This window comes from Pteronotus mesoamericanus, unplaced genomic scaffold, assembly GCF_021234165.1.
Source record: "Pteronotus mesoamericanus isolate MK-2021 breed Mesoamerican mustached bat unplaced genomic scaffold, CSHL_Meso_final contig_246, whole genome shotgun sequence".
Taxonomy (NCBI): Eukaryota; Metazoa; Chordata; class Mammalia; order Chiroptera; family Mormoopidae; genus Pteronotus; species Pteronotus mesoamericanus.
This window is the reverse complement of record NW_026555104.1, coordinates 10,322,570-10,345,827: the sequence shown is the minus strand read 5'-3', so window position 1 is coordinate 10,345,827 and position 23,258 is coordinate 10,322,570. Positions and strand designations below refer to the sequence as shown.

At 52.0% G+C, this 23,258-nt stretch overlaps 1 protein-coding gene across 2 annotated transcripts; it reads right to left on the bottom strand.

Moving 5' to 3' along the window:
• Window positions 1-512: 512 nt before the first annotated feature.
• On the bottom strand, window positions 513-22,958 carry SLC13A2 (solute carrier family 13 member 2). 2 transcript variants are annotated; one of them, XM_054573202.1, is made up of 12 exons: window positions 22,659-22,958; window positions 9,139-9,267; window positions 8,239-8,375; window positions 7,925-8,130; window positions 7,176-7,356; window positions 6,967-7,089; window positions 4,424-4,642; window positions 4,109-4,197; window positions 3,746-3,867; window positions 2,448-2,609; window positions 1,697-1,834; window positions 513-1,187 (listed from the first exon to the last, which is right to left on the bottom strand). In XM_054573202.1, exons 1-12 carry the CDS (start codon window positions 22,872-22,874, stop codon window positions 1,020-1,022), a joined length of 1,890 nt encoding a protein of 629 aa, XP_054429177.1. In that variant the 5' UTR covers window positions 22,875-22,958; the 3' UTR covers window positions 513-1,019. The 2 variants fall into 2 exon arrangements, with proteins under 2 accessions (XP_054429177.1, XP_054429178.1); XM_054573203.1 differs by lacking the exon at window positions 22,659-22,958 and adding an exon at window positions 17,336-17,456.
• Window positions 22,959-23,258: the final 300 nt, after the last annotated feature.

Genomic DNA, 23,258 nt, shown 5'->3' with positions numbered 1-23,258 from the left:
TTGAACCTGTTCCTGTGAATCTCACCTGCATCCTTCTTGCTGCAGGCTGCCATTTTGGGTGAGGGTCCATCCTTGTGGGAGCTTAGCATGGGTCAGCCTGCCTCCTTCGGTCTGGTGGGACTGGTTTTTCCGGCTGGATGAAGGGTCGGTGAGGAATTGGCAGGGGCAGAAGGTTTTATGTAAATGCCCAGGGAGTGCTCTGGGAACGGGGAGGCCGGTTTTCCCAAAGACACGCAGGGACTGGCAGCTCCCAATTAGCCAGGCCAGGTGATGTCAGTGCTGCTTTCCTGGGTGGCTGCGCCCACTCCGATTGGCCTTGGCAAGGATTCCTGGTCATTACCTTCTGCCTAGGGCGGGAGGGGTGCCAAGGGGGCCACCATACAGAACATAGGCCAGGTCCCTTCCCACCATAATCCCCAATCTAGGGTGGACCAGCCCAAGAAAGCGCTGTGAAAAACCATCCCAGACTCAACTGAAAAAAGCTTTAATGTGACTAGTATTCAAGCCCTTTCCCCAAACTAGGGAGGTCGGGGAAAACACAATGCGCTGGGCTGGTCCCAGAAGCTATTGCCATGGCAACCGCTATTAGGCCCTGCTACTCAGGCCACCCCAACCTTGAGTTTCAATAAATATAGTACAAAGGGGTCACGCATCAAGCTGGGGAGATCAAGATCCGGGGTGCCAAAGAGGGCATGTTATACTATCTGTGAACTTACACACATATACTGTTAAGCACATACACCTAGGATCATACACACACACACACACACACACAAACCCCCCTCTCAGATATCCTTACATGACACAGCATCTTCACACCAACATGTACATAGTATATACACATTTCCTCTAGACACACAGGATTGAGTGCACACACACCTTCCTTACACACACACACAAGGTTACGGGCACATGTTCCTTTCTCCCAGTGTTTGGCTTGGAGCCTGGGTGTCTCCTCCCAACTCAGAGGAGTAGGAATGGGTTGGGTCTTCCTGGTCTTGGCCAGATTATACCCCGGTCTAGGGGCCAGGTGTGGTGGTGTTTGACTGGCTGACCACGCAGTGGCTTGCGCTGGTTTGGGCCCAAGCGGGGAAGGTGCCCAGGTCGAAGATGGGGTAGCTCCAGCTGTTGATGGCCAGCATGATGACCAGCACGCCGAGGATGTTGAGCAGGAATCCCGCCCGGGCCTGGTTTGCAGAGAGGCAGTGTGAGCGAGCAGGTGCTGAGCTGGGCCAGCACCCAGCCCTTCGGTGTCCATAGGTGTCCAGGAGCTCTCACTAGCAAAACTCTTCCTTGGGATGTCCTCCCTTGTGTCTAACCTGCAGCACTAAGAAATGCTCTTGCCTCCTGCTTTACTCCCAGTGCTAATAGGGGAAAAAGAAGCTCCTCATGAGCTTCCGGGGTCCTGGGCTTTGTTCCTTCTGAGTTCATCTCCCTGGGTGTGGCTGCTTGGCACCGTGGAACCTTCCCTAAATTCCTCACCCCTTTGTCGTCCACTCATATGGCCTGGGCCTGGCAGGGCCTAAAGAGGCTCTAACTGGGGGTCATGTCCCAACCTCCCTGCTGTCCCCTACCCTAGACAGGGTCCACTCTCAACTCTGAGAATCTCAGGGGCTTTAGGCTACTTTGTAGTCCACAAAGATGGGAAGACAGAGCAGGAAGCAGCGTTGAGACATTTGGGGCCCCTGCCACTCACCATATCAGACACTTTGAGGCCTCCGAAAGAGAAGACGATGGCATTGGGTGGGGTGGCCACAGGGAGCATGAAGGCCAGGGAGGCGGCCAGGGTGCAAGGGAGCATGATATAGAGAGGGTGGAGGCAGATGGCCTTAGCCTGGAGGGGGAGACAGCAGGGCAGAGCTGTTAGCCGCCCTTGTCCCAGAGGGAAAGGTGTGGCCCCCCCCTTCTCCTGCTTCTCACCCCGAACCCACACTCTGGCCGTGAACCCACCACTTCTGCCAGAAGGTGCCGGGTGACCTGGGAAGGGCCTCTTGACCTCTCTGGAGAGAATGACTGTGCAGCCCTGCCCTGTGGGACGTGGGGAGGGGAGGGGCCCATAAAATGGATCTCAAAGGGGCTCGGGGTATCATCAAAGGCTGCAGGAATGCGCCTGGGAGGAAGGGGCTGGGGACGCTCCTGGGAGCAATTTCACCCCATCACCTCAGGAATGACCAGAACAGGGGCTGGGCTCGGGGAGGTGGGCGAGGCCACCAGCGAGCCCCATCAGGATACTCAAGGGGTGACGTCACCAGGGATAGGGTGAGTCAGGAGCCAGAGGGCTTTGAGCCTAGGTAGCTGGAGAGCCCAGGGAAAGGTAGAAGCTCAGAAGTCCTCTCCTGGAAATGAGGGGAAGTGCAGACAAGCCACTGTGACCCATAGTGGGGTCCCTGGGAGGGGGGTGGGCAGGACAGCTGCCTGCAGGAGGTGTGTCTGCAGGGCTAGCTCACCATGGAGGCCAGGATAGGCATGAAGAGTGTGGTGGTGGCCACGTTGCTGGTGCACTCGGTGAAAACAGCCACCACGAGGGAGAGGATAAAGACAATGGCGGGAGGAGGCAAATTCTGCAGTGGGGTCAGACTCTCCGCCAGCCACATTGACAGGGCCGAATCCTGTGAGCAGACAAGGGTGGTATGTGAGAGGCTGTGCTTCCTGGGGTCATAGAATCCCCCGCTGAGGCTCTGGGAGGGTCCTCTTCCTGTCCGCCCCTCTCAAGGTTCTTCGAAATCAAGAGCAGCTTGGGAGGGAAGACCCAGCTAGAACCAAGGGGCCCCTTCTCCTGTTCTTGAAGAACAGAGTGTGGGGAGGAGGGGCAGATGAGAAGCTCAGAAAGGGGGTCGGAGGACGTTCTTGGGAAACCTGGGACTTGGTGGGAGTAAAGACTTTTCCCGACCTCTCTCGGGAGGTCTCTGGCCAACCTTAGCCCTCTGTCTATCCCCTCGAGCCCTGCGGCTCACATAGCAGTCCCAGGGGAGGGAGAGTGGGGAGAGGTCCTGGTACAGATGAGAGGAGACCGACACGAGGGCGTGGCAGGGAGAGCCCACAGGATTAGAAGAGCTCCAAGGTCTTGGCCTGTCCACATCTTTAATGCTAGACCGTGAGCCCCAGTGCTGCCTACCCAGCACTCAGCGCAGAGCTTGGCACAGTTGATGAATGCTTGATGGATAAACTAACCTCAGACCTAGGAGTCCCTGGCACCAGCCCCTGACCCTGGGAAGCCGCTTTCTGTGCGTGCAGTGGATGGGCTTAGCCGGAACACTGAGGCCCAGGGGTGCAGGCTCCAGGATTGCCCTCTTGGGTAGAGGCTCTGGGAACGATTGCTGCCGCGGGCCCAGAGCCTGGCTGCGTGTGGTCACAGCACCCCCTGGTGGTGCAGCTGGCTGGCCTTTTTTTAAAACCAAAGCCAGCTACTCTCAGGTGCTAAAGTCATTGCATTGGGTCTGGAAGGGGTCAGGGGATGGAGTGCGGTGGGTGGGTGGTCACCGAGAGTAATCTGCCCACCAGAGAAACCTGTCTCCCCTTTGGCTTTGAGAACCCAGCTGCGGAAAGATCCCTGTGGCTTGTATTTCTTCCCCCTCTCTCAGAGGACACTCTAACCTCTCTCCAGCAGGCAACTGCAAAGACTGCCAACAGGGGGCCCTGAGTGGGGATCAAGTCTCTCCTGTGAGGGACAGAAGCAGCAGGGCTTCTCTTTTTCTGCCACAGGGTCTCCCTCAAACAGACGGGGGAGGAGCCAGGGGTTTCTCACCTCACTGCCTTGGGCCAGGGCAAAGCCACCACCCAGGAGCAGCATGATGTTCCAGGGCATTTTCTCATTCACTGTCTTCCAGTTGAGAAGGGCAGGAGGGGCCTTCAGCTTCTCTGGGTTTCCTAGTGCCCAAGCAGAAGACAGGTCACCAAGGGTCAACAGGCCCTCCCGCCTTTCCACTTGGGGCTTCCTGTATGGGTCCCTATCAGAGTTTAAGATGTGTGGGAGGGTCTCTGAGTCCTGGCAAGTCACACGAGCCTCTCAGGGCTTTGTCTACTCTTGCCAAATATGGTCTAAATACATGTCATGCCAGAAGGCAGGGGCTGTCCAGAGGCCCTTCCCTGCCCCAGGCCAGGTGCTTACCTGGATCTTGAGTCAGCCCTGGGATCTTGGAGGGCACGATGAACATAATTATGCTGATGAAGATGGCCACTGTCCCATCGGACACGATGCTATGGGTGGGGCAGGGAGGGCAGGCTTAGTGGCTCAGGGCTGCTCAAGGATGCAGGTGTGGAGGTGGTAGACAGGAGCCCCTCCCACAAATGTGCCAACTCCTGGCAAGTATCCCCTTCCCTCCCTCCAGTGTTACCTCTTGTTCTGCTCTAGGGGCCCTGCTCCCTTCCCTCCTCCTTTGGCTAGGTGAGCCCCTAAAGTATTCCCTCCCCCCAGGATGCTCACCTTTCCCCTTTGCTGTTGGGAAAGGCCAGGTTGCCCCAGCCTTTGAAAAAGCCTGGCTCCCGAGTAAACCAGAGCACCACCAGGAGGACAAAGAGGAATGTGACAGCTATTTCTGCAAAGGTCATCCGGCCCAGTTGCTTGTGCTCTCTTTGGATGACTTGGTAGGCCGCCTTGTCTTGCTCCTTTGCCTGTTCCCTGAAGCCAAAGTTCTTCCGGAGGCTGCAGGTAGAGGGGCAGGGGCAGCACAGGAGGGACTCGCACCAGGCCGGGGAGCAAGGGGTTCTGAGTGCCTGTGATGCAGAGGCTGAGGCCTGCAGAGGCTGAGGCCTGCCGAGGCCTTCTCAGAGTTGCTACACTAAGGCCCTGGATCCACCCAATTTTCTGGAAGAAGAGAGATGACCTGGGGAGGGGGCCATCAGCCAGAGACAAGGTTGGGACTGGGGACCAGGTTTCCCCATGCTTGGCCCTGCTCCATCTGCCCCACTGACCCCCTGTCCCTTCCAAGTTTCTCTTGGGCCAAGCCCTCCCCAGCCCAGAGTGAGGGGGACCTGGAGGACCCAACCCCACGCCTCCTCCTGGCTCTGACTCACTGCTCCCCACCTCCAACAGCTTTTCAGGAAATCCCCCCAATCCCTCTCCTACAAGGTTCTGAGCATCCTCTGCCAGCCTGAGCCCCACCCAGATTGTTTCCAGAGGCAAAAAAGGCTTTAGACCATTTCTGTATGCCACTTACTTAACTCATGTTGACTTAACTTTTCATGGGGGCAAATCGCAACTCCCCTGCTGGATGGTGGGTTCCTCAAGGGTAAAGCCCATGCTTCATACATCTCCGAATCCCCCATAGTGCCTGGCACTGGGCTGGTCCCTTTGACTACCATCTTGCCTTGTATGAGCCCCCAACCTCAATCCATCCTCTTCATACCTGCCCAAGTGATTTTTCTAAAAAAATCACAGCAACAATGTTTAAAAACTTTCACTGGTTCCCCACTGCCTGGGCAAGAAGGGCAAATAACTCATACCACAATACAACTCATATCTATACTCACATGCTGTACTCCTAGCAGACATGACTAATTAATCCCAGGCTCTATTCCTACTGAGAGCTAGCAAGGTCTTGCATGATTTTCAACTCAGAACTCTAGTGACTACAAGTAATTGAGGGTTAGAAGTAGGAATAAAATCTGTTTACTACTTGGCCTTAAGGACACGTTTCTAACTTCTTTTTCTCTTGTATATAGTTGTACTATAGGTTTCTTTTTTAAGATTCTATTTATTTATTTTTAGAGAGAGAGGAAAGGAGGAAGAAAGAGAGGGAGAAAAACATTTATGTGTGAGAGATACATCGATCAGTTCCCTCTCACATGCCCCCAACTGGGAACCTGGCCTGCAACCCAGGCATATGCCCTGATGAGGAATCGAACTTGCGACCTTTCGGTTTGCAGGCCGGCACTCAATCCACTGAGCCACACCATCCAGGGCAAGGTTCTAACTCTTTATATGGCACACCAAATCATCCAAAATCTTTCCCCTGTGTATTCTTTTAGTTTCATCTCCTGATACTCATTTTTGTTCTTTTTTTTTTTTTAAGATTTTATTTATTTTTGAGAGAGACAGAAAGGGAGGAAGAAAGAGAGGGAGGAAAACATCAATGTGCACAAGAAACATCGATTATTTGCCTCTTGCATACCCCCAGCCAGGGGCCTGGCCTGCAACCCAGGCATGTGCCCTGACTGGGAATCAAACTGGCGGCCTTTCAGTTTGCAGGCTGATGCTCAACCCACTGAGCCACAGGAGCCAGGGCCTCCTTTTTGTTCTTTATGTTTCAACCACATAAAACTAGAGTTCTCCCCAACATGTCGTGTTCTTTCTTGACTCTGTGCCTTGGTCCAAGGTGTTCCCACTGCCTAGAATGCCTTTACCCCATTCTCTAACTGGCTGACTTTTAGTTTTACAAGACTCAGTTCAAGCACCCTATCCTGCAGGGCCCCACACCTGTGGGCTGTGCTCCCACAGCACCTGGGATTCCCAGTGTCATGGCCCCCTCCATGTCTTCACCCATCAGGTGGTGAGCTCCAAGGACAGGGACTGTGCCTAATGTCTTTTAATGTTCTCAGTGCCTGGTACAGGGCCAGACATCCAGCAGGAGCACAACAACTGTTCTTGGGACTGACCGTGCTCAGTGTGTTTTCCTTAAGCACTTACCAAAGGACCGTGGAGTGCTGTGGAATGGGACCTGGCGGGGGTATCAGACATGGTTTTCAGTCCCAGCACTAGTACACGCATCCAGTTGTGTACTATTCCTTAAGCCCCAGTTTGCTCACCTGATAACTGGGATAATAATACCCTTGGCCCAGTAATTACCTCAAACGGAGGTGGGGGGCTGAGGGGTGGCCAAGTGCACCGAGGAGACTTGGGTGGGAGAAGCCTTTTCACTGGGACGGCGATTTTATCCTTTTCCACAATGGCTAGTTGGGCACCCAACTGAAAGCTCCCAGAGCATAAGGGCAGGGATCTGGGCCCCTCTCAACCGTTCTGTCACTTACTTGAACCCCAGGAAGAGGACTTGAAGCCACAGCCAGGCAAGCAACAGCAAGATGATCATGGCGGGGAAGGCAAAGATGAACCAGGAAGCAAAATTCACCACGTTGCCATTCTCTTTGAAGATCCTGAAGGAGGATGCAGGCCGCTCTGTGACGCTGCCAGCGGCCACCAGGCCCCATTTCCCCCCAGTGAGAATGCCTCAGTCACTCACTCGTTGACCTGGCCTTGCAGCACCAGGTTGGGTGTGGTGCCAGTCAGTGTGGCGATGCCCCCGATGCTGGCCGAGTAGCACACGCACAGGCTCATGCCCTGGGAGAAGCGGAACTGTTCCTTCTCCTTCTGTGACTTTGGCTTCAAAGGACCAGGTGGGACAGGGTGGACCTGCCCATTATCTGGGAACAAGAGAGAGCCCAGGTTGGCGTTGGGGGTTGGGGGTGGGGTGGGGTGTGCGGAGCTCATGGCTGGAGCTCCATGGCCCTTTGGGCATAGGCAGGATACCATGTCAGGGAGCGCCCGGGTCTGGGCTGCTGGCCGGGGGCAGAGACTGGCTTCAGGTCTGCAAGGGCCTAGAACTCCCTGGAGTCTCAGGTTAGGATGACCTCAGACACCAACCTCTCTTGAGAGAGGGAAACTAAGGCATAGAAAAGGGCACAGGATCATCCAAAGTGTAAGGAAGAATGGAGCCTGGACCCCTAATGGTCCACCCAGACTCCAGCTCTCTGCTTGCCAGCGTGACCCAGCATCTTGGTTTTACCAGGACTGAAGGGGTTCCCAGCACATGGGACTCTTTGTTTTAAAACTAGGAAAATCCCAGGAAAACCAGGACAAGTTGGCCACAGTACTTCTTGCCTTCCTCTTCCCCTAAAAGATCCAAGATGACCACCCTTGGGAATGGATGTTCCCTCAGACTCTCACCAAGAGCTGAGGGGTTGGGTCAGGGTCCAACCTCATCTTTCTCACCAAGTTTGGTCACTTCCTTCTGGGGACTTGCTTCCTGAAGTTCGAAGGTGGGGTTGTCTTTGCCCTCCTCAAGGTCCTGGCCCTTGGGGGCCTTGTATAGCTGCTCCAGGACCGCGTGTGCAATGGGCACCATCATGGCTGTGGTGGCCGTGTTGCTGATCCACATGGACAGGAAGGCCGTGACCAGCATGAAGCCCAGCATCAGCCTAGGGACAGACAGACAGACTCACTGGTGTTCCAGTGTCCCTTCAGGGATTGGATGCCCAGAATGCCACCAGCACTTGGTTCTCCTGTCCTGGTTTGTGGGAACTCACAGAGCTGGCCGCACCCCGATGATGAGGAGCACTTGGAGGGCGATGCGTTTGTGCAGATTCCAGTGCTCGACGGCAATGGCTACCATGAGTCCCCCGATGAACAGGACATTGGTGTCGTTAAGGTACAAGAGGCAGACCTGGTAGACAGGGACAGCTGAGAGACAGGAAGACCCTGGGGTCTCCTACTGTGCCCCTGGGCTTACAGGGTACAGCCACTGACAGTTCCACAAACAGAGGCTGGTCTCTGGGCTCTTGGAACCAAATGGAAATGATCTTTGGATTATCCATTATTTAGTATTAACCACGTTCCTCTCTTTCTGCCAAACTTTCTTTCAGGAATGATTGGGTGATAATTTAGCCTGATTTCACTCACATTTACAGCCATGGACCGGGAGATGATAATTTAGTACTGTTTCTAGAAACTAGAACAGTTGTTCTTCAAACTTGGTAGAAATGAAATGCTTAGGCCCTGCCCCAGATCTGCTGAATCAGAGACTCCGCGGTGGGCCACGCAATCTGTGCTTTAACCAGCCCTCCAGTTGAAGAACACTCAAGGTCAGGAGGCACCGAACTAGAAGAACCAAACTCTTTGGCTGGATTTCAAGGCCCCTTTTCCTCTGTCACCAGTCCTTTCCACATCCCTGGCTTGAACCTAATGGCTCCTGCTTTAAATTAACTGGCAACACCACCCTTGCACTTGGCACTTCTAGAATGTCCTTCCCCCTTGTGCCCTAGCTGACTCCTCCTTCAGTGCTCTCTGACCTACCAAGCAGGGACAGGGACCTCTCTTCTGTGTGCCCTGTCTCTGAGGGGGCTTCCTGGGTCCTAAGCATCTAAGAGCAGACCCCTCTGTCCCCGGGGCCCTTCCTCGTGTGGGCCGTTGGTGGTGGGGTGGCTTACCTTGGAGGCAGGCATTATGCCCATCATGGGGAACAGGACCATGGGCAAGAGGGCAGTGACGGCCAGCGGCAGAGCTTCGGTACTCCAGTAGAGAGCCATGAGGATGATGGTGTAGCCACAATAGACTTTCTGTGGGCGGGAGGAGAGCAGCAAAGCTGTTGGAGGGGACAGGCCTGTATCCCAGAGTCATCACCACCTCCTTTTCCCAGAGAAAACAAGCCATGCGTAACAGTGTAGAGAGAAACCCACAGCCTGTGAAACCCACAGTCACTGATTTTTGAGTCCCAGGTTCCATTTCAAAATGGAAATGAAAAGGAAATCAAGGCACTCACTTCTTTGTCTTTGACTTTGGGGAGCCCAGGCTTTATAATCCAGCCACACTGCAGGGGCTGGAGAGTCTGGAGTTGGCTATTAGGCCCCGCCCAGCCCAAGGGGACGGCAGAGGGCCCAGGTGAGGACCCCTCGGTGAGACGGGAGCTGCCAGGCTGGGGCCTGGGCAGTGTGGCCCCTGGCTGGTACTCTGGCTTTCCCTGGCTCTTTCAGAGCCTGTAGAAGGTACTTATTTGTATGATGAGTTAATTAGTGTTTGTTCCCTCTGTCGGGAGGTAAGCTCCATGAGGACAGTTTTGTGGCATCTGGATTCTTGGAACTCAAGACTCAACAGGTTTCAGAGTAAAGCTTTTTTGAATAAAGGGATCACTACGTTTTGGGAAAGGCAGAGTGTCTCCTTCGCAGCAACCCTGGCATGAGTGCTGCATCGCACAACTGCAGGAGGCGCCATTCACATTCGATAGAGTGCGGGAAAGGTTTATACAGGGAATTGGGGGGTGAACGCTGAGTCATAGTCTTGTGAGTCTTGGGGTACCACAGGCCCTCCTTTCTGAAGAGGCCTCCAAATCTAGAGAGGCCTGACCTCGGGTCTTAGGCAGAAATGAAAGTCAGACAGTCAATACCTGATCTCAGAGGTCTCTCACCCACAGAACCTCTCTGCAGGGCTGACAGAGAAGGGGGCGGGGAAGCATTAGCCAGATGGAAGCCTGGGGTGGAGGGCGGGATGGATACCGGTGCCTACATCCTTGCTTCCTCAGGGGCACCTGCCAAATCTTTGTTTGCCAAAAGGAGGCACTGCATGCTGGGACAGTGGGGCTAGGGGGCCTCTCATCTCTTATCCATCTCAACTGCCCTTCCCTTTTCGTTTTGTTCACTTTGCTACAGGCAGGGCTCACCCATTAGACCCTCAAGCCCTGAGTACCCTGAAGTTTGGTGGTAGGGGGGTCCCTGGGGGTGGCCTGGGGGAAGAAGAACCTGCTGTTTATGGAAAGGTTCTTAGGAGCTGGTTTTTAATGTTAAATAAACTCAAACCGCCATTAAGGTGGGTGTGGTGGTTCCCTTAGGGTTGAGCAGGAGAGGGTAAGAGGTTTGCTCAAGGCCACAAAACTAGGGAGTGGCAGAGGCAGCGAGGGACCGAGGGACCGGGAAAGGTGTCTTGATTGCACAATTCCAAGAGAGCGCCCCGTCCAGTGTCGCGTACAGAACAGGTGCTCCCAGTGTGGGGCAGCACACAGCCTTGCGGGAGAGCCCAGTCTGTCTGATGCCTGGCTCTCCTTCTTTACAATAAGCCTCTACCACCTCTCCTCACTCCAGACAGGAACTCCTGGCCTCCGGGGGTGGGGCCACCTTGACCCTTGACCAGAGACCCACCCCCAACTCCTCCCCCAGCAGGAGGCTGATTCTGCTGAAGCTGCTGTTTCCTCAACTGCTTTTTCTCCTGCAAACGTTGCACGGGCCAGTTACTCCTCCTCCTCTGGAGCTAAGGGCAGGCCAGCCCCTCTGGACCCTGGTGTCCCCTCCAGGAAGGGGGGCTGGTGCGGGCCATCACTCTGCTGAATCAAGAAGAAAGCTCTGCTAGTCACGACAGCAGAAGGATCCTGGGGACTACCTTGTGCCAAGCATCAGGCTCTCCATGCTCTGCTTCAGATGTTCCTTAATTGCATTTAGTTGCTCCGGGATGTAATGACTACTGTTCTCATTTCACAGGTATGAAACCAATGCGCAAATATATTAAGTAAATACTCAGAGCCACACAAATAAGTGGAGAAGCCAGGCCATCTGGCTCTTGAGCCTCAGCTTTTACCTTGTACCCCAAGCTCAGTCCCTTGCATTTGAGGGCTGTCCCCTAGCTTCAGGCTCCCTGTAGCTCCTGGGGTATTCGGGGCTCTGAATTCAAACACAACTATTTACTCTGGGGCCTTCCACTTCCTGCGGCCTAACTGCAGACAAGTTCCTTCACTTCCGAGACCCCCATTCCCATACTCCAAAGGGGCCTGTCAGTAGTCAAACCTGCACAAGTGGGCTCTGGTGTGTTCAATCTATGGCTCCCTTACCCCCATTACAACTTCTCTGTGTCCCTCTCTCTGTCTGTCTATCTGTGTCTGGATCAAAACCCAAAACTGGTTTCACAGATCCATCCAGGAGCCCTCCTTGGCCCTAGTGGCTCTGGCGCCGTGTCCTGTCCCCATCCCACCCGGGAGTCTGTCCAGCAGTAGCATAACTTGCTGACCTGTTCTTCCTGGTTCATGGGGTTCTTAACTGGGTGTGGAATTCCAAAAATTCATGAATCTGATGGGAAAACTCTTTCACTTTTTTATAAACATCTAACTAAGGTTATGGACATAGGCAACAAACTCATGCAACGGTTAATGGTACTATTGGTGATTTCACCACAGGTACTTGGCTGTGGTTATTAGCTATTAGAGACCCACGCAGATCAGCTGTTACAGTTATCACAAAATGTATCTCAAAGTATTATTTGCATTTATCACAATTTTGAAATTATGATAGTTATTACACCAAAGCTAGATCGTATTCAATGCCTCCCTGATGAAGCACCTATATTTCTGAATTGCAATTTATTTTTTCATATTTTTATAACTGAATTTTAAAATAATTGATTTCCTTTGTGATCCTATGCATTTCATTTTGTGCATTTCAAAGCAATATTCTGAGAAGGGCCCATAGTCTTCATCAGACAGCCAAAGGCAGCCATGGCTCAGAAATGGGTTAGAATTCCTGACAAGAGAGAGAAAATACCTGATTCCAGCTACTGTGGCCTCCCTGAACCACTCTGGGAATTTTCTAAACTTCCAGGCCTACCCGCATGTGGGAGGGAGCAGGGATCTCTCAAAGCCCCAGCAAAGCGGAGGTGAGCCAGAGTGCACAGTCACAGTGGTCAGGCAGAGCCCGGTGACTGTTTTACAGATGTTCTCTCTCAAGTCCTTCTTACATCTCCATATGACAGTAGGTCTCATCACTCTTATTGAGAGGTGAGGAAACCGAGACTCAGGGATCTAGCCTTGCCTTGTTGACATTTATTGGTTGAACCTTAGAGGGCCTGGGTTGGAGGCTGGGGAGCTGTTTGTGTTCTGAGCCAGGTGCCCGCCCCTTGAGCACCCCGAGGAGAGAGCCCTGGGGAACCTTTTCCCTTGGCCTCACGTGTGTTTTCTATTCCAAAGTCAACGCCCACATCTTCAGACGTGGGAACTCAGGGATCAAGCCTGTTCATCAGGCACTCATTCAACAAATACGCTCCCACTCCACGTCTCCAGTCCTGCCAGGTCTATGCCTCAGAGGCTCCCATTTACTTCTCTCCAGCTTTGGGCTACTAGCCTGGTCCAAGCCTCAGCATCTGTCACCAAGATTTTTGCAACAGCCTCCTTATTCACCTCCCAGTTTCCTCTCCTGCCCCTGAAACCTCTTCTCCTTGCTGCAGTCAGAATGATCTTGAGGCACAAACCTCTTTCATCCACCATCAACCCCCTCCCCTCCACCTCCAACATACACACTCTCACCTTAAAGCAGCTCATACCCTTTCAGGATTTCCCATGGCTCTTAGGAAAAGTTCAGGGCTTGTCTAAGCGCCCCCTCCTGTCCTCTCCGCTGCAGCCACACGGGCCCTCTCCCAGTCACTCCAATGCTTCGTTCTGCCTGCAGCCACAGGGCCTTGCACACAATTTCCTCTTTTCCCTCCCAGCGTTGCCCAGCTGATGTCTACTCCTTCCTGAAATCTTTAGGGAAGCCTCTATGGCTTCCAGGCTGGGATATATTCACCACATTTTGTTTGGTCTTTTTTATAGTCTTAGCTCCTGTACCTCCTCTGTAGAGCATTCATTACAGTCTGTAATGAAACATTTAGTTTCGTGAATATCTTGATTACTATCAATCTTTGTCCTCAGACCATACTCTCCAGGGAGCAGTGTCCCAGTCTGTTTCTGCTCACCCCTGCAGGGTGCCTGGCATCTAGATGGAGGTGACACTCTGAATGAATGAGTGAATGAATGCTGGACACTAGAGATGCAGACCTGAGTCCGGCCCAGCCCCGGTCCTCAGGGAGCCTGAGTGGGCAGGCTGGCTGCCCTGCAAAGCCAGCAGTGGGCAGGAGAGACAAACCCTCCGAGGGCTTCCAAACCCGCAGGCTGGCAGCTTGCTTCCTTTCTAAAGGGAAACAAAGGCCACAGTTCAGAAAACCTGTGTGCCCAGAACCAGCTTAATTGCTGTGTGTCCTCGGGGCTGTTAAACTCTCCCAGCTTTTTCATTTTTAAAAATATTTTATTTATTTATATTTAGAGAGAGCAGAAGGGAGGGAGAAAGAGAGGGAGAGAAACATCAACGTGTGGTTGCCTCTCACACACCCCCAACTAGGGACCTGGCCCTCAACCCAGGCACGTGCCCTGACTGGGAATCAAACCAGTGACCTTTGGTTTGCAGGCTGGCACTCTGTCCACTGAGCCACACACCAGCCAAGGTTCTCTCAACTTTTTTTTTTTGTTTGTTTGGATAAGCAACACCGAGCATTTTCAGCGGTACACACATTTATCTCCTTTATGAGGTTTCCTTATCAACAAATGATACTAAGAGAAACACCCTCTTTGCTGGGTTATCATAGGGATAAGGGATGTGAACATGTAGCTACGGTTATCATAGGGATAAGGGATGTGAACGTGTAGCTACGGTTATCATAGGGATAAGGGATGTGAACGTGTAGCTACAGGCTGTAAAGGCCTGTAGATAGCACTGAGCACATGGCCGAGCTGCTGTTGGGACAGAAGTGTGGTCTTGGGCTGTGGGGGAACCAGGGTGAATGCAAGAGGTACAAAGGAAGATGAAGGTGCCAGGAAATCCAGGGCAGACTCTGGACCCTGGGTGCGGGCAAGGTGTGGGATCTGTGGGCGTTGCGGCCTTTACCCGTTACGGGTACAGAGCACCCTGTGGCTGTTGGGCAGCAGCAAATAAGCTAACAGTCTTGGAAGTGTCACAATGTATTTCTTCTAATAATTGAAGGTTAACCCATGGGTGGGGATGGGCTGGCACATAGCAGGCTGCTCCCACTGCCCCCTCTGCCCCTGGCAACTAGGGATGTTGCTGGTAGTAAGCACTTCCGGGTCTGGGGAGTGAGGCGAGGCACTGGGTGGCAGACTGCCAGGCACCACTGCAAAGGAGACAGAGAGTGGGGTCGTGGAGGTGAAGGGGCCCCTTTCCTGAGCCTCCCTCCTGCTGGGCTGAGGAAGGTTTCCAGAGAGGAGACGCTGAAGGGGCGCTGAGGGGTGATGAATGAGTTCAATGGGAGGGGAAAAGGTGTTGGCGTGAGGGAATAAGCAAAGAGGGAACAGAATGAGGCATAAAAGATCAAGGTGCATTCCCGGAGGGCTGTAATGCTTACAAGGAGCTCTGTGTGCCCTGAGAGGGATCTAGGACTTTATCCAGAAGATGGGAGGGGGTGGGGAACAGGAGGCCCTTGAAGGGTTTTAAGCAGAGAGAATGATATGGTTAGATTGGTGTTTCTACCGAAAGATGACACTGGTACTATCATGTGTGATTTTAAAAAATAAAATATGTGTACAAGTATATAGACACAGAGACACACGGGGTCTGTCTGCAAAAAGTCCAGCCCAGTTATTTTGAAAGCAACGGCCACACAGCACTCATGCTCCTTCCATGGCGTCTACCGCCCCCACTGACCAGGGCAGTGAGGTTGTCATTGTTCACGCACGCGCATTCCAGTCTGCTCTCCTTGGCTGCCAGGTTACGTAGATATCGTGCAAATTGTTCTCGTTTACATTAACAATGGCTGGACTTTCTCTGGAAAGACCTCATATATACATACGTATTTTAAATATCTGATTCAGGAGTTCTTATCCTTGTTTTGGTACCAGGATCCCCTTGGCAGCCTGATGAAGATTTCCAACCCCTTAGAATACTGCTTTTAAATGCATTAAATAAAATACGTAGGATTTCAAAGGAAACCAATTTTATTGAAACACAGTGATTAAAATATGAAAAAATGGGTAAGAAAGTGATATATGTTACTCTCTCTCAATTAATAAGAACTTCACTGGCTAAAAGCTACTGTAATTTCAAAGTCATGATGAACATAAACAATATATTTCAAGGTACCGACAACAGCTCTACTGTGATATAAAAATATTTGTGATTTCTACTGGTGGTGAAGTCAAAGCTATTGTTATGCTCTTGTGATTTATCATCTACATTCATAACAGAAGGAAATGCTAAATTTTCTTTAGAGGTTATTGGCAATAAAATGTATTTTTTTTCCATCCAAGTCCGCAGACCTCCTGAATCGTCCCCACAGATCCCCAAGGGGGCGGAGTCCCTGCTCTGTAGGGCAGTCATTGTGCTGGTCGCTGAGACTGCCCTCAGACAGCGCACTGGGGCAGAGGGTGGGAGGGGAACGCCTCCATTTCACTTTTTTGTGCTTTGATATTTGTATGACATGCATGTGTCACCTAAATAAATAAATCACGTAAAGCTAGAAATAAGAAGTCCACACTTGCTGTAGCGTGGCAGATGGATCAGAAGACACAGGGTGAGAGGTTGGGAGGCCCCAGGAGGTGGGGCTGGGTGTCCAGCAGGGAGGTGGCGGGGGCTCAGAGTAGGGCATGGCAGTGGAGGTGGAGAAAGAAGGCGGACTCCAGAGACAGTAGGAGTTGGAAGACACAGGATCTGGGTGGTGGCCGATGAGCCGAGTAGGAAGAATGGGAGGAAGAAGACTCCCAGGGGCCCGTGCCGGGTGTCTGCATGACAGTGACCACAGGGAGAGAAGCCAGGCTGAAGAGACGTAGGGAAGGAGGTGTAGAGTGGGATAGGGGTGTGCGATAGCCTTTCTAGTAATGATAGGCCCATGCCAAATACCTACTACATTTGAGAGACTGAACATACAAAGGGAACAATGGCCAGTCCATGTATTAAAATACAACCTCTGCAGCAACCAGCCTGGGAAGCCAAACCACAGCCTCTATAACAGTTGGTCCCAAACAGGACTGGCTCAAGAACCACCAGTTTCCCTCATTTTTACTCTCTACTCTCTATTTCCACTTCCAACTCAGGACCAACCAGTAAAAGCCAAATATGCTCCCCTAAACAATTACATAGGATGCTCTGCTTCTACTTAACAACTCCCCCATCCCTCGCCTCCAGCTTCCCCCTAACAGCCTGTAATCAGGGAACACCTGAAGCCTTCCCTTTTTCCACTCTAAAGTGTCTCCAGCCCCTGCCTGCCTGCCTTTGAGACTCTGCCAAAAGCAAGTGATGGTGGCTGACTCCCTTCCTAGTCTTTGCCTGATCTCACTTGGGTTATCTTGTTTATTTCTGCACCTTAATGTTTATGAATTTGTTGCATCACCTTCTGCTCTAAGAGGCCAAAGGGAAACAATGGGTTTCTAAGTGTTAGAGAAAACAATAGTCGGGGAGAAAACCCTGACCTCACAGTTTGAGCTGGAGCCAGGCCTGCCTATGTCCACTAAAGAGCAAAACAGCCGCGATGATGAGCAAAGCATTCCCACGCTCCTCTGTGCGTTTGAGCCCCACAGCAGCCCTGGGCCTCGCTGCTAGATTGTATCCAGGAAACTGTACCGTTGAAGATTCTACCATGATTTCCCTTCCTGACCTTCCCTTAGCTAAGAAACATAGACAGCATTTGGTAATCCTGGGACAAAGTTCAAGTTGGGGAACGTTCTCTCCCTACTCCGGGGGTTCCCCTGGCCCTGGAGGTTGGCTCCTTCTTCTAATCCTACTCCCACATACCCCAGAGGCCAGAAGATTTGCCTCCACACAATCCTAGTGCTGCTCGGGGTCACACTTAGGGACCACACCTCACCATTCTGGTGGGGATGACCAGACACACCTTGATTTCCTGTTTCTTAGGCGGGAATCACCGAGGCCTACAATGGCTCTTGAATAAAAGAAGTCGTCTATGGAAAAGAAGTCCGGCATCTCCACAGTGCCAGAGACTAGTTGTATTTTCCAGGGGCCAGGACTTCAGACAAGAGGCCAAGGGCACAGGGAGTTATTGCTTATTGAGCCCTGATGCCAGCTACGCTCCGTTCCTGTTATCTCATTTCATCCTGCAACAGCCCTTAAGGGCGAGAGGCTAGGAGAGGCTTGTTAAGGTCACGTGACTGCACACGCTACAGAGTGGATTTTGACCCACATCTGTCTGTCTCCCACATCCCTGTTTTGGTCCCTGGACTCTGCCTTCTCAAACAAGAGCCAGAAAGTCTGCAAAGGTAGAGGCCGGTCCCAGAACTGAGGTCCAAATTCCTCATACGGACACTCTTCATGCCACATTGAATCATCTGAGTCCTGAGTCCATCTTTGGGGTTCAGCGATAGCTTGCAGGAAGGGTATTTTAGTCACACAGTTTTCTAAGTGTATGCGTGTGCACACATATACTGTTCTTAGGAGTACAGATGATTCAGATTAAGAAATTCCACCTTCTGTTCTCGTTGTAAATACAAAATAGATTTCAGCTAAGCTCTGTCTTGGCAGACATTGTGCCACTGGGAGACTGTTTTTAGGCCCCCTTAGGTCTTGGGAAACATTTGTGTTTTTGATTCTAATGTACTAGCTGATTGACAGTCCTCAGCATAAAGTGCTCACTCCTTCCCCTGGCCTTATAGGGCTGGCATTGGCTGACCTCTTCCTGCCTCTTCTCTCAACTAAACTGAAGCCATCGACACCTCACTTTGGCTCCCAAGCCACTGTAGCCTGTTTATTCCACCACCCTCTGAGCTCAGCCCTGGCCTCAGGCCTTTGCATTGTGTACTCTGCTTGAACAGCTCTTTGCCATCGGCTCTCATTAGCCATTCTGGTCCTAGGGTAAATATCAGCACCCAGAGGCCTTCCTTGATCGCTTTATGCAGAGCAACCCCTCCCTAAGCCAGTTACCGCTTACTGTTTGATTTTCACACCATGTGAGTTTTTGTGAGTTTTTCCACTTTCCCACCATACACCCCTGCCAACACTCCTAAATAGTGGCCATCACACACTACCTGTTCCTTGAGAAGTGAATGAATGGGTGAATGAATGAATGGTTTCTGGCAGACTGATGGTGTTTATTCACTATATCCTTGTAGGGTTCGGGGAGTAGTGAGAAGGCCTCAGGTCCACAGTCCCCCATCTGCTGGGACCACCAGAAGATGACCAGCATTTCAAGGATTCTGTTGCGATTCCTCCAGCCCCTACACCTCTGCTCCTGCAGTCTCTTCACCTGGCCCCCCCTCTATAGATGTCTGACTGTTGGAATCTCACTCAGCCTTCAAGGCCCAACTCAAATGCCTTGTGCCTTGGATTCTCCCTTGACTCAGTTGGAAGGACTTCCGTCCTCTGAGCTCCAGCGGGCTTCTGGCTATGCCTTTGTGTAAACACACATTCCTCTACACTGAGAACAACTCAAGGGCAAAATGTCTGTATTCCTTTTTGGTAACCGTCAGCACAGGGCAGGAGCTCAAAAGACATCCCAGACTGGTCGGCAGCGGGGAGATTGGCTGACAGCTGGATCAACACGGGGGTCGATGGCTCAAGACTTGACTCACAACAGGGCCACCACCCTGACTCCCTGGACAGCCTCGGACTGAGACCCCAAGATCAGGTTCCAGTCCAGACTTTGCCTTTTTCTAGCTGGGACTTCAGGCAAATTACTGCTCTGGGCCTAAATTTACATGTCTGTAAAATGGATTAGTTCTTTGAAGTGCTTGGCACTGATGACTAGCACAATAAAAAACTCAAGCCCTGGCTGGGTAGCTCAGTTGGTTAGAATGTCATCCTGATACCCCAAGGTTGCAGGTTTGATCCCTGGTCAGGACACATACTAGAACCAGTGAGTGCATAAGTAAGTGGAACAAGAAATTGATGTTTCTCTCTCTGTCTTCCTCCCTCACTCTCTCCTCCATCCCTTTACCTCTCCCATCCTTTTTCTAAAATCAATTTTAAAAAATAGAAAAACCTAATAAATAAATGTCAACATGATGATATGGACACAGGTCAGAGCCTAGCCTGGAACTACTTCTTCCCAGTTCAGGGACCAGGGGCATGGAGGTAAGCTCAGGGACTCACTGCAGAGAGCGGTCTCAGCAGGAACGCAGGACAAGGCCCTATTTGCCCACATTCCTCCCTCCCTTCCTCCCTCCCTCCCTCCTTTCCTTCTTTCTACAGGTGTTTGCTGATCATCTACTATGTGCCAGGCACTGGCAATTCTGCATGGGAAAAAACAAAGTCCCTGTCCTCATGGAGCCTGCATTCTAAAATAGTAAGTCAGAGAATAAATAGAAAATAAACAGATACATCATATCAAACAGTGGAAGCCCTCTAAATAAAATCACAGGGTTTTATAATAAGGAGTGACTGGGGGTGATCAGAGAAAGCTTTTCTAAGGAGGTGTATTTAAGCTGAAACCTAAAGAATGAGAAGGAAGCATCTGGGAGAAGAACATTCCAGGAGGGAGATGAGCAATTTGAGGAGCAGAGAGAAAGGTAGGGGAACTGGAGCAGAGTGGGCAGAAGATAGGACCCTGGGCACGGAGACCAAGGGGTCTTTGGGGGCAGAGCCCCAAGGACTCGTGGCTGCCCTAAGAGGTTTGGAGATTATTTGAAGTTTGGTGGGAAGCCAGTGTGGGGTTTTGAGCAGGGTAGTGACACGATCTTATGTTTTGAAAAGACCGAGTGGTGGGGTGTAGGACGGCCTGGGGAGGGATGGGGATAGGCAAGGAACGATGGAGGCCCAGACAAGAGTGGAGGTGGTGGAAAGTGGTCCCGTCCAGAGTATTTGGGCGATAGAGAAGCAACAGGACCTGCTGGTGCATGTGGACATGACAGAAAGTGAGGCACCAGGAATGGCTCCACCGCCGACGGTTGGCGTGTACCGATGAGTGAGACTGCAGGGGGAGCCAGCTGGAAAAGATGGGTGATGCGGGTTGTGATCTGGACACGTAAAAAAGTGCGTGCTGCCTGCAAGAGAACATGCAGGTGGACGAGCCTCGTGTTAGTTGGATAACACAAGTTTAGAGGTTAGGGCTGGGGTTACAGATTGGGGACTCATCAGCATAGAGATGCTTATTTATTTATTTATTTATTAGTCCTCACACAAGGGTATATCTATTGACTTCAGAGAGGGAAGGAGAGAGAGAGAGAAACTATCATTGGTTTGCCTCCCACATGTGCCCAGACCGGGGATCAAACTGGCAATTTAAGGTCTGGCCCCAACTGGGGATTGAACCTGCAACCTTTCTGATGTATGGGAGGGCGCTCCAATGAACTGAGCCGCCCGGCCAGGGCAAGAGCACACTGCAAAGGTCACCTGCGGGAGAATAAGTGAATAGGAAGGAGGAACCAGGAAAAGGTGGTTGAGGAGGGAGGAAAACCAGGGGAAGGTGTCACCAAAGCCAAAAGGAGATAGTATTGCAAAGAGGAGGTGACTAGCTGTGACAAATGCAGTTGAGTGTTTGAGGTGGGTGAGCATGGACCAGAGGTTTGGTGACATGGAAGCTGATGGGACTCGAAGAAGAGCACTCTGGGTGGGCAGAGTCTCGGAGACCAGAGCTACCTAAGGAGAGGCGCGTGCCGTGTAGATGGTCTCTGGGGCCCTTCTTGGTGAGAGAGAGGAGAGAATGGAGGTGCATGTGGTGGGGAGGTGGGGTCAGAGGAGGGGTCTGCTTGTGTTTTAAGACGGGAGATATTACAGCACGTGTGTGCGCTAATGGGAGAGATCAGGCAGAGAAGGGGAACTTGAGGGAGGAGAGAGAGAAGGTAATTACAGGAGCAAAGCCCTAGAGAGGAGCTGGTATCCAGTGTCCCAGTGGAGGGGCTGACGTCCACAGATAGGACTGGGGACAGATCGTCCGAGTCAGCGCAGGGGAGGGTCAGTGGGCAGAAGCAGGCACCCAGGCTGGGTGCAACTCAGGGAAGACAGAGGCTCCTGATGCGTTGTGCTCCCACCCGGCCTCTAGTGCTGCCCCAGTCTTTCCTGTGTGTCTTTGGGCAAGTTACTGAATCTTTCTGGGCTGTGCTTTCCTGGGGGTAAAATGAGAATCACAGTCCCTGTCAGTCTTCTCTCTCTGGGTTAACACACTTGGCCCAGCCTACCACTGGCTTTGACCTGAGGCCAAGGTCATCTCAAATGTCAGCCAAGCCTTTTCACTTAGCAGATGTCAGGGGTCCAGGGGCTGTGCCCCTATATCCCCAGACTTTTAGACCCTGAGGACAGCCTGAATAAAAAGCCTGCCGCTATTTCCTTATCTGTGACAAAAGGAAGAAAATGGCTCAGCAGGCACTTCTGGGACTGTGGGGCAGGGCCAGGGCCACACTTCCAGAGGCAGCGCGTAGACAGAAGACAACAAAGGCTTTGGAGCTAGACCACACCCCCAGCTCTGCCACTTTCCAATCACGTGACCTGCCAGAGAGAGATTTACTGTGAAGCTTGAGCTTCCAGGCCCTTGTCCTAAACAGCCCCTTCCCCAAGCCCAGCACTAATTTCAGATGTGTAATTTTGTGTTCTTTTACTTCCAAGAGGACCCCCAAAGTATATAATACCTGGGATTGCGGGGGCCGAAGGCAGTGACCCCTCCCTCTCGATGCAGGGTGTCTGTGATGCCCACTGACAAGATCCTACCCTTGCTCCTCAGCGGACAGTGCTCAGGATCACAGGTGAGTACCAACCTTTTTTTCCTCTTTATACTCTTTTTTCTTTTGAGGGTGTTTATTTATTTCCTTTTTTAAAAATTTTTATCGTTGACACTATTTATTTATACTCTTAATGGCACACACTGCCTGAGGCCAGCCTCACCCTATTTCCCTTCTGTCCCCTCCAGCGGCTAGCCCTGCTTGTTAGCCACTGAATCTGGTCCGGGGTAGCGTGGGCACATAGTGGGCAGATAACCCCATCTGCTTCCACCTGCACCTCTTTTTGTGAATTGGCTTCCTAATTCCCAACGCAGTAGATTTCCATGTGCTCCTAAACACCTCACCTTGGGCTGCTACTACTGGGTGACAAGTAAATGCCCCCTTGGATCTCTTAACCCTCATCTCTCAGAAAGATCAGGAGATTGTAGCCTCACGTCCAGGCTAGGAGAAATGAGTAGGTTAAGCTGGCCCTAAGGATTCCCAACACTGGCCCAAACAGTCCCTCTCCTGCCCGCTTAGAGCTCCTCTGTGCCCAGAACCCCAAGTCCTTACCTTTTCAGGGAGTAAGATGGGCAGAGGCAGCAGGAGAATGGGCAGGATGACCACAATCAGGTAGAAGCGATAGGCCCAAAGGGCCTTCCACGTGGTGACCATGGTGTGGACCCAGGAGGGCTGCTGGGGCCACGTCTCTCTGGAGTTCAGGGAACTGAAGGACTGACTAAAGCAGGTAGGTGGCCAGGGCAGGCTTATATAAAGCTGGTGGAGCATTAACCATTGACCCACCCTGGCAATCAGTGTTTTTGGAGTCCGGGGATGAGAGTGAGGAGGAGGGACTTGCAGGAGGTATAAAGATCAGGAAGACTTTGCCAAGACGGGAAGGAGGGTACGATCAAGGAGTGAAAGCTTCAAGCTCTTACAAGAAGTTAAACACAGAGTTAACTCCTTCTGTCCTTGAAGGCTTAATGAAGGCTTCGGCCAGAGGAGCTGAGAAGGAAGGGTACCCGGGAATCCCCACAGCTGGCCCCCACTCCCTGAGCTGCCTCCACAGCCCAGCCTGCACTCCCTCCTTCTATTCCCCAGACCAGGCTCCCTGTGAACTGTGCATATGGAGGGCCGGGTGTCGGGCAGGCTTGCCCTCTAGGAGTTTCCAGT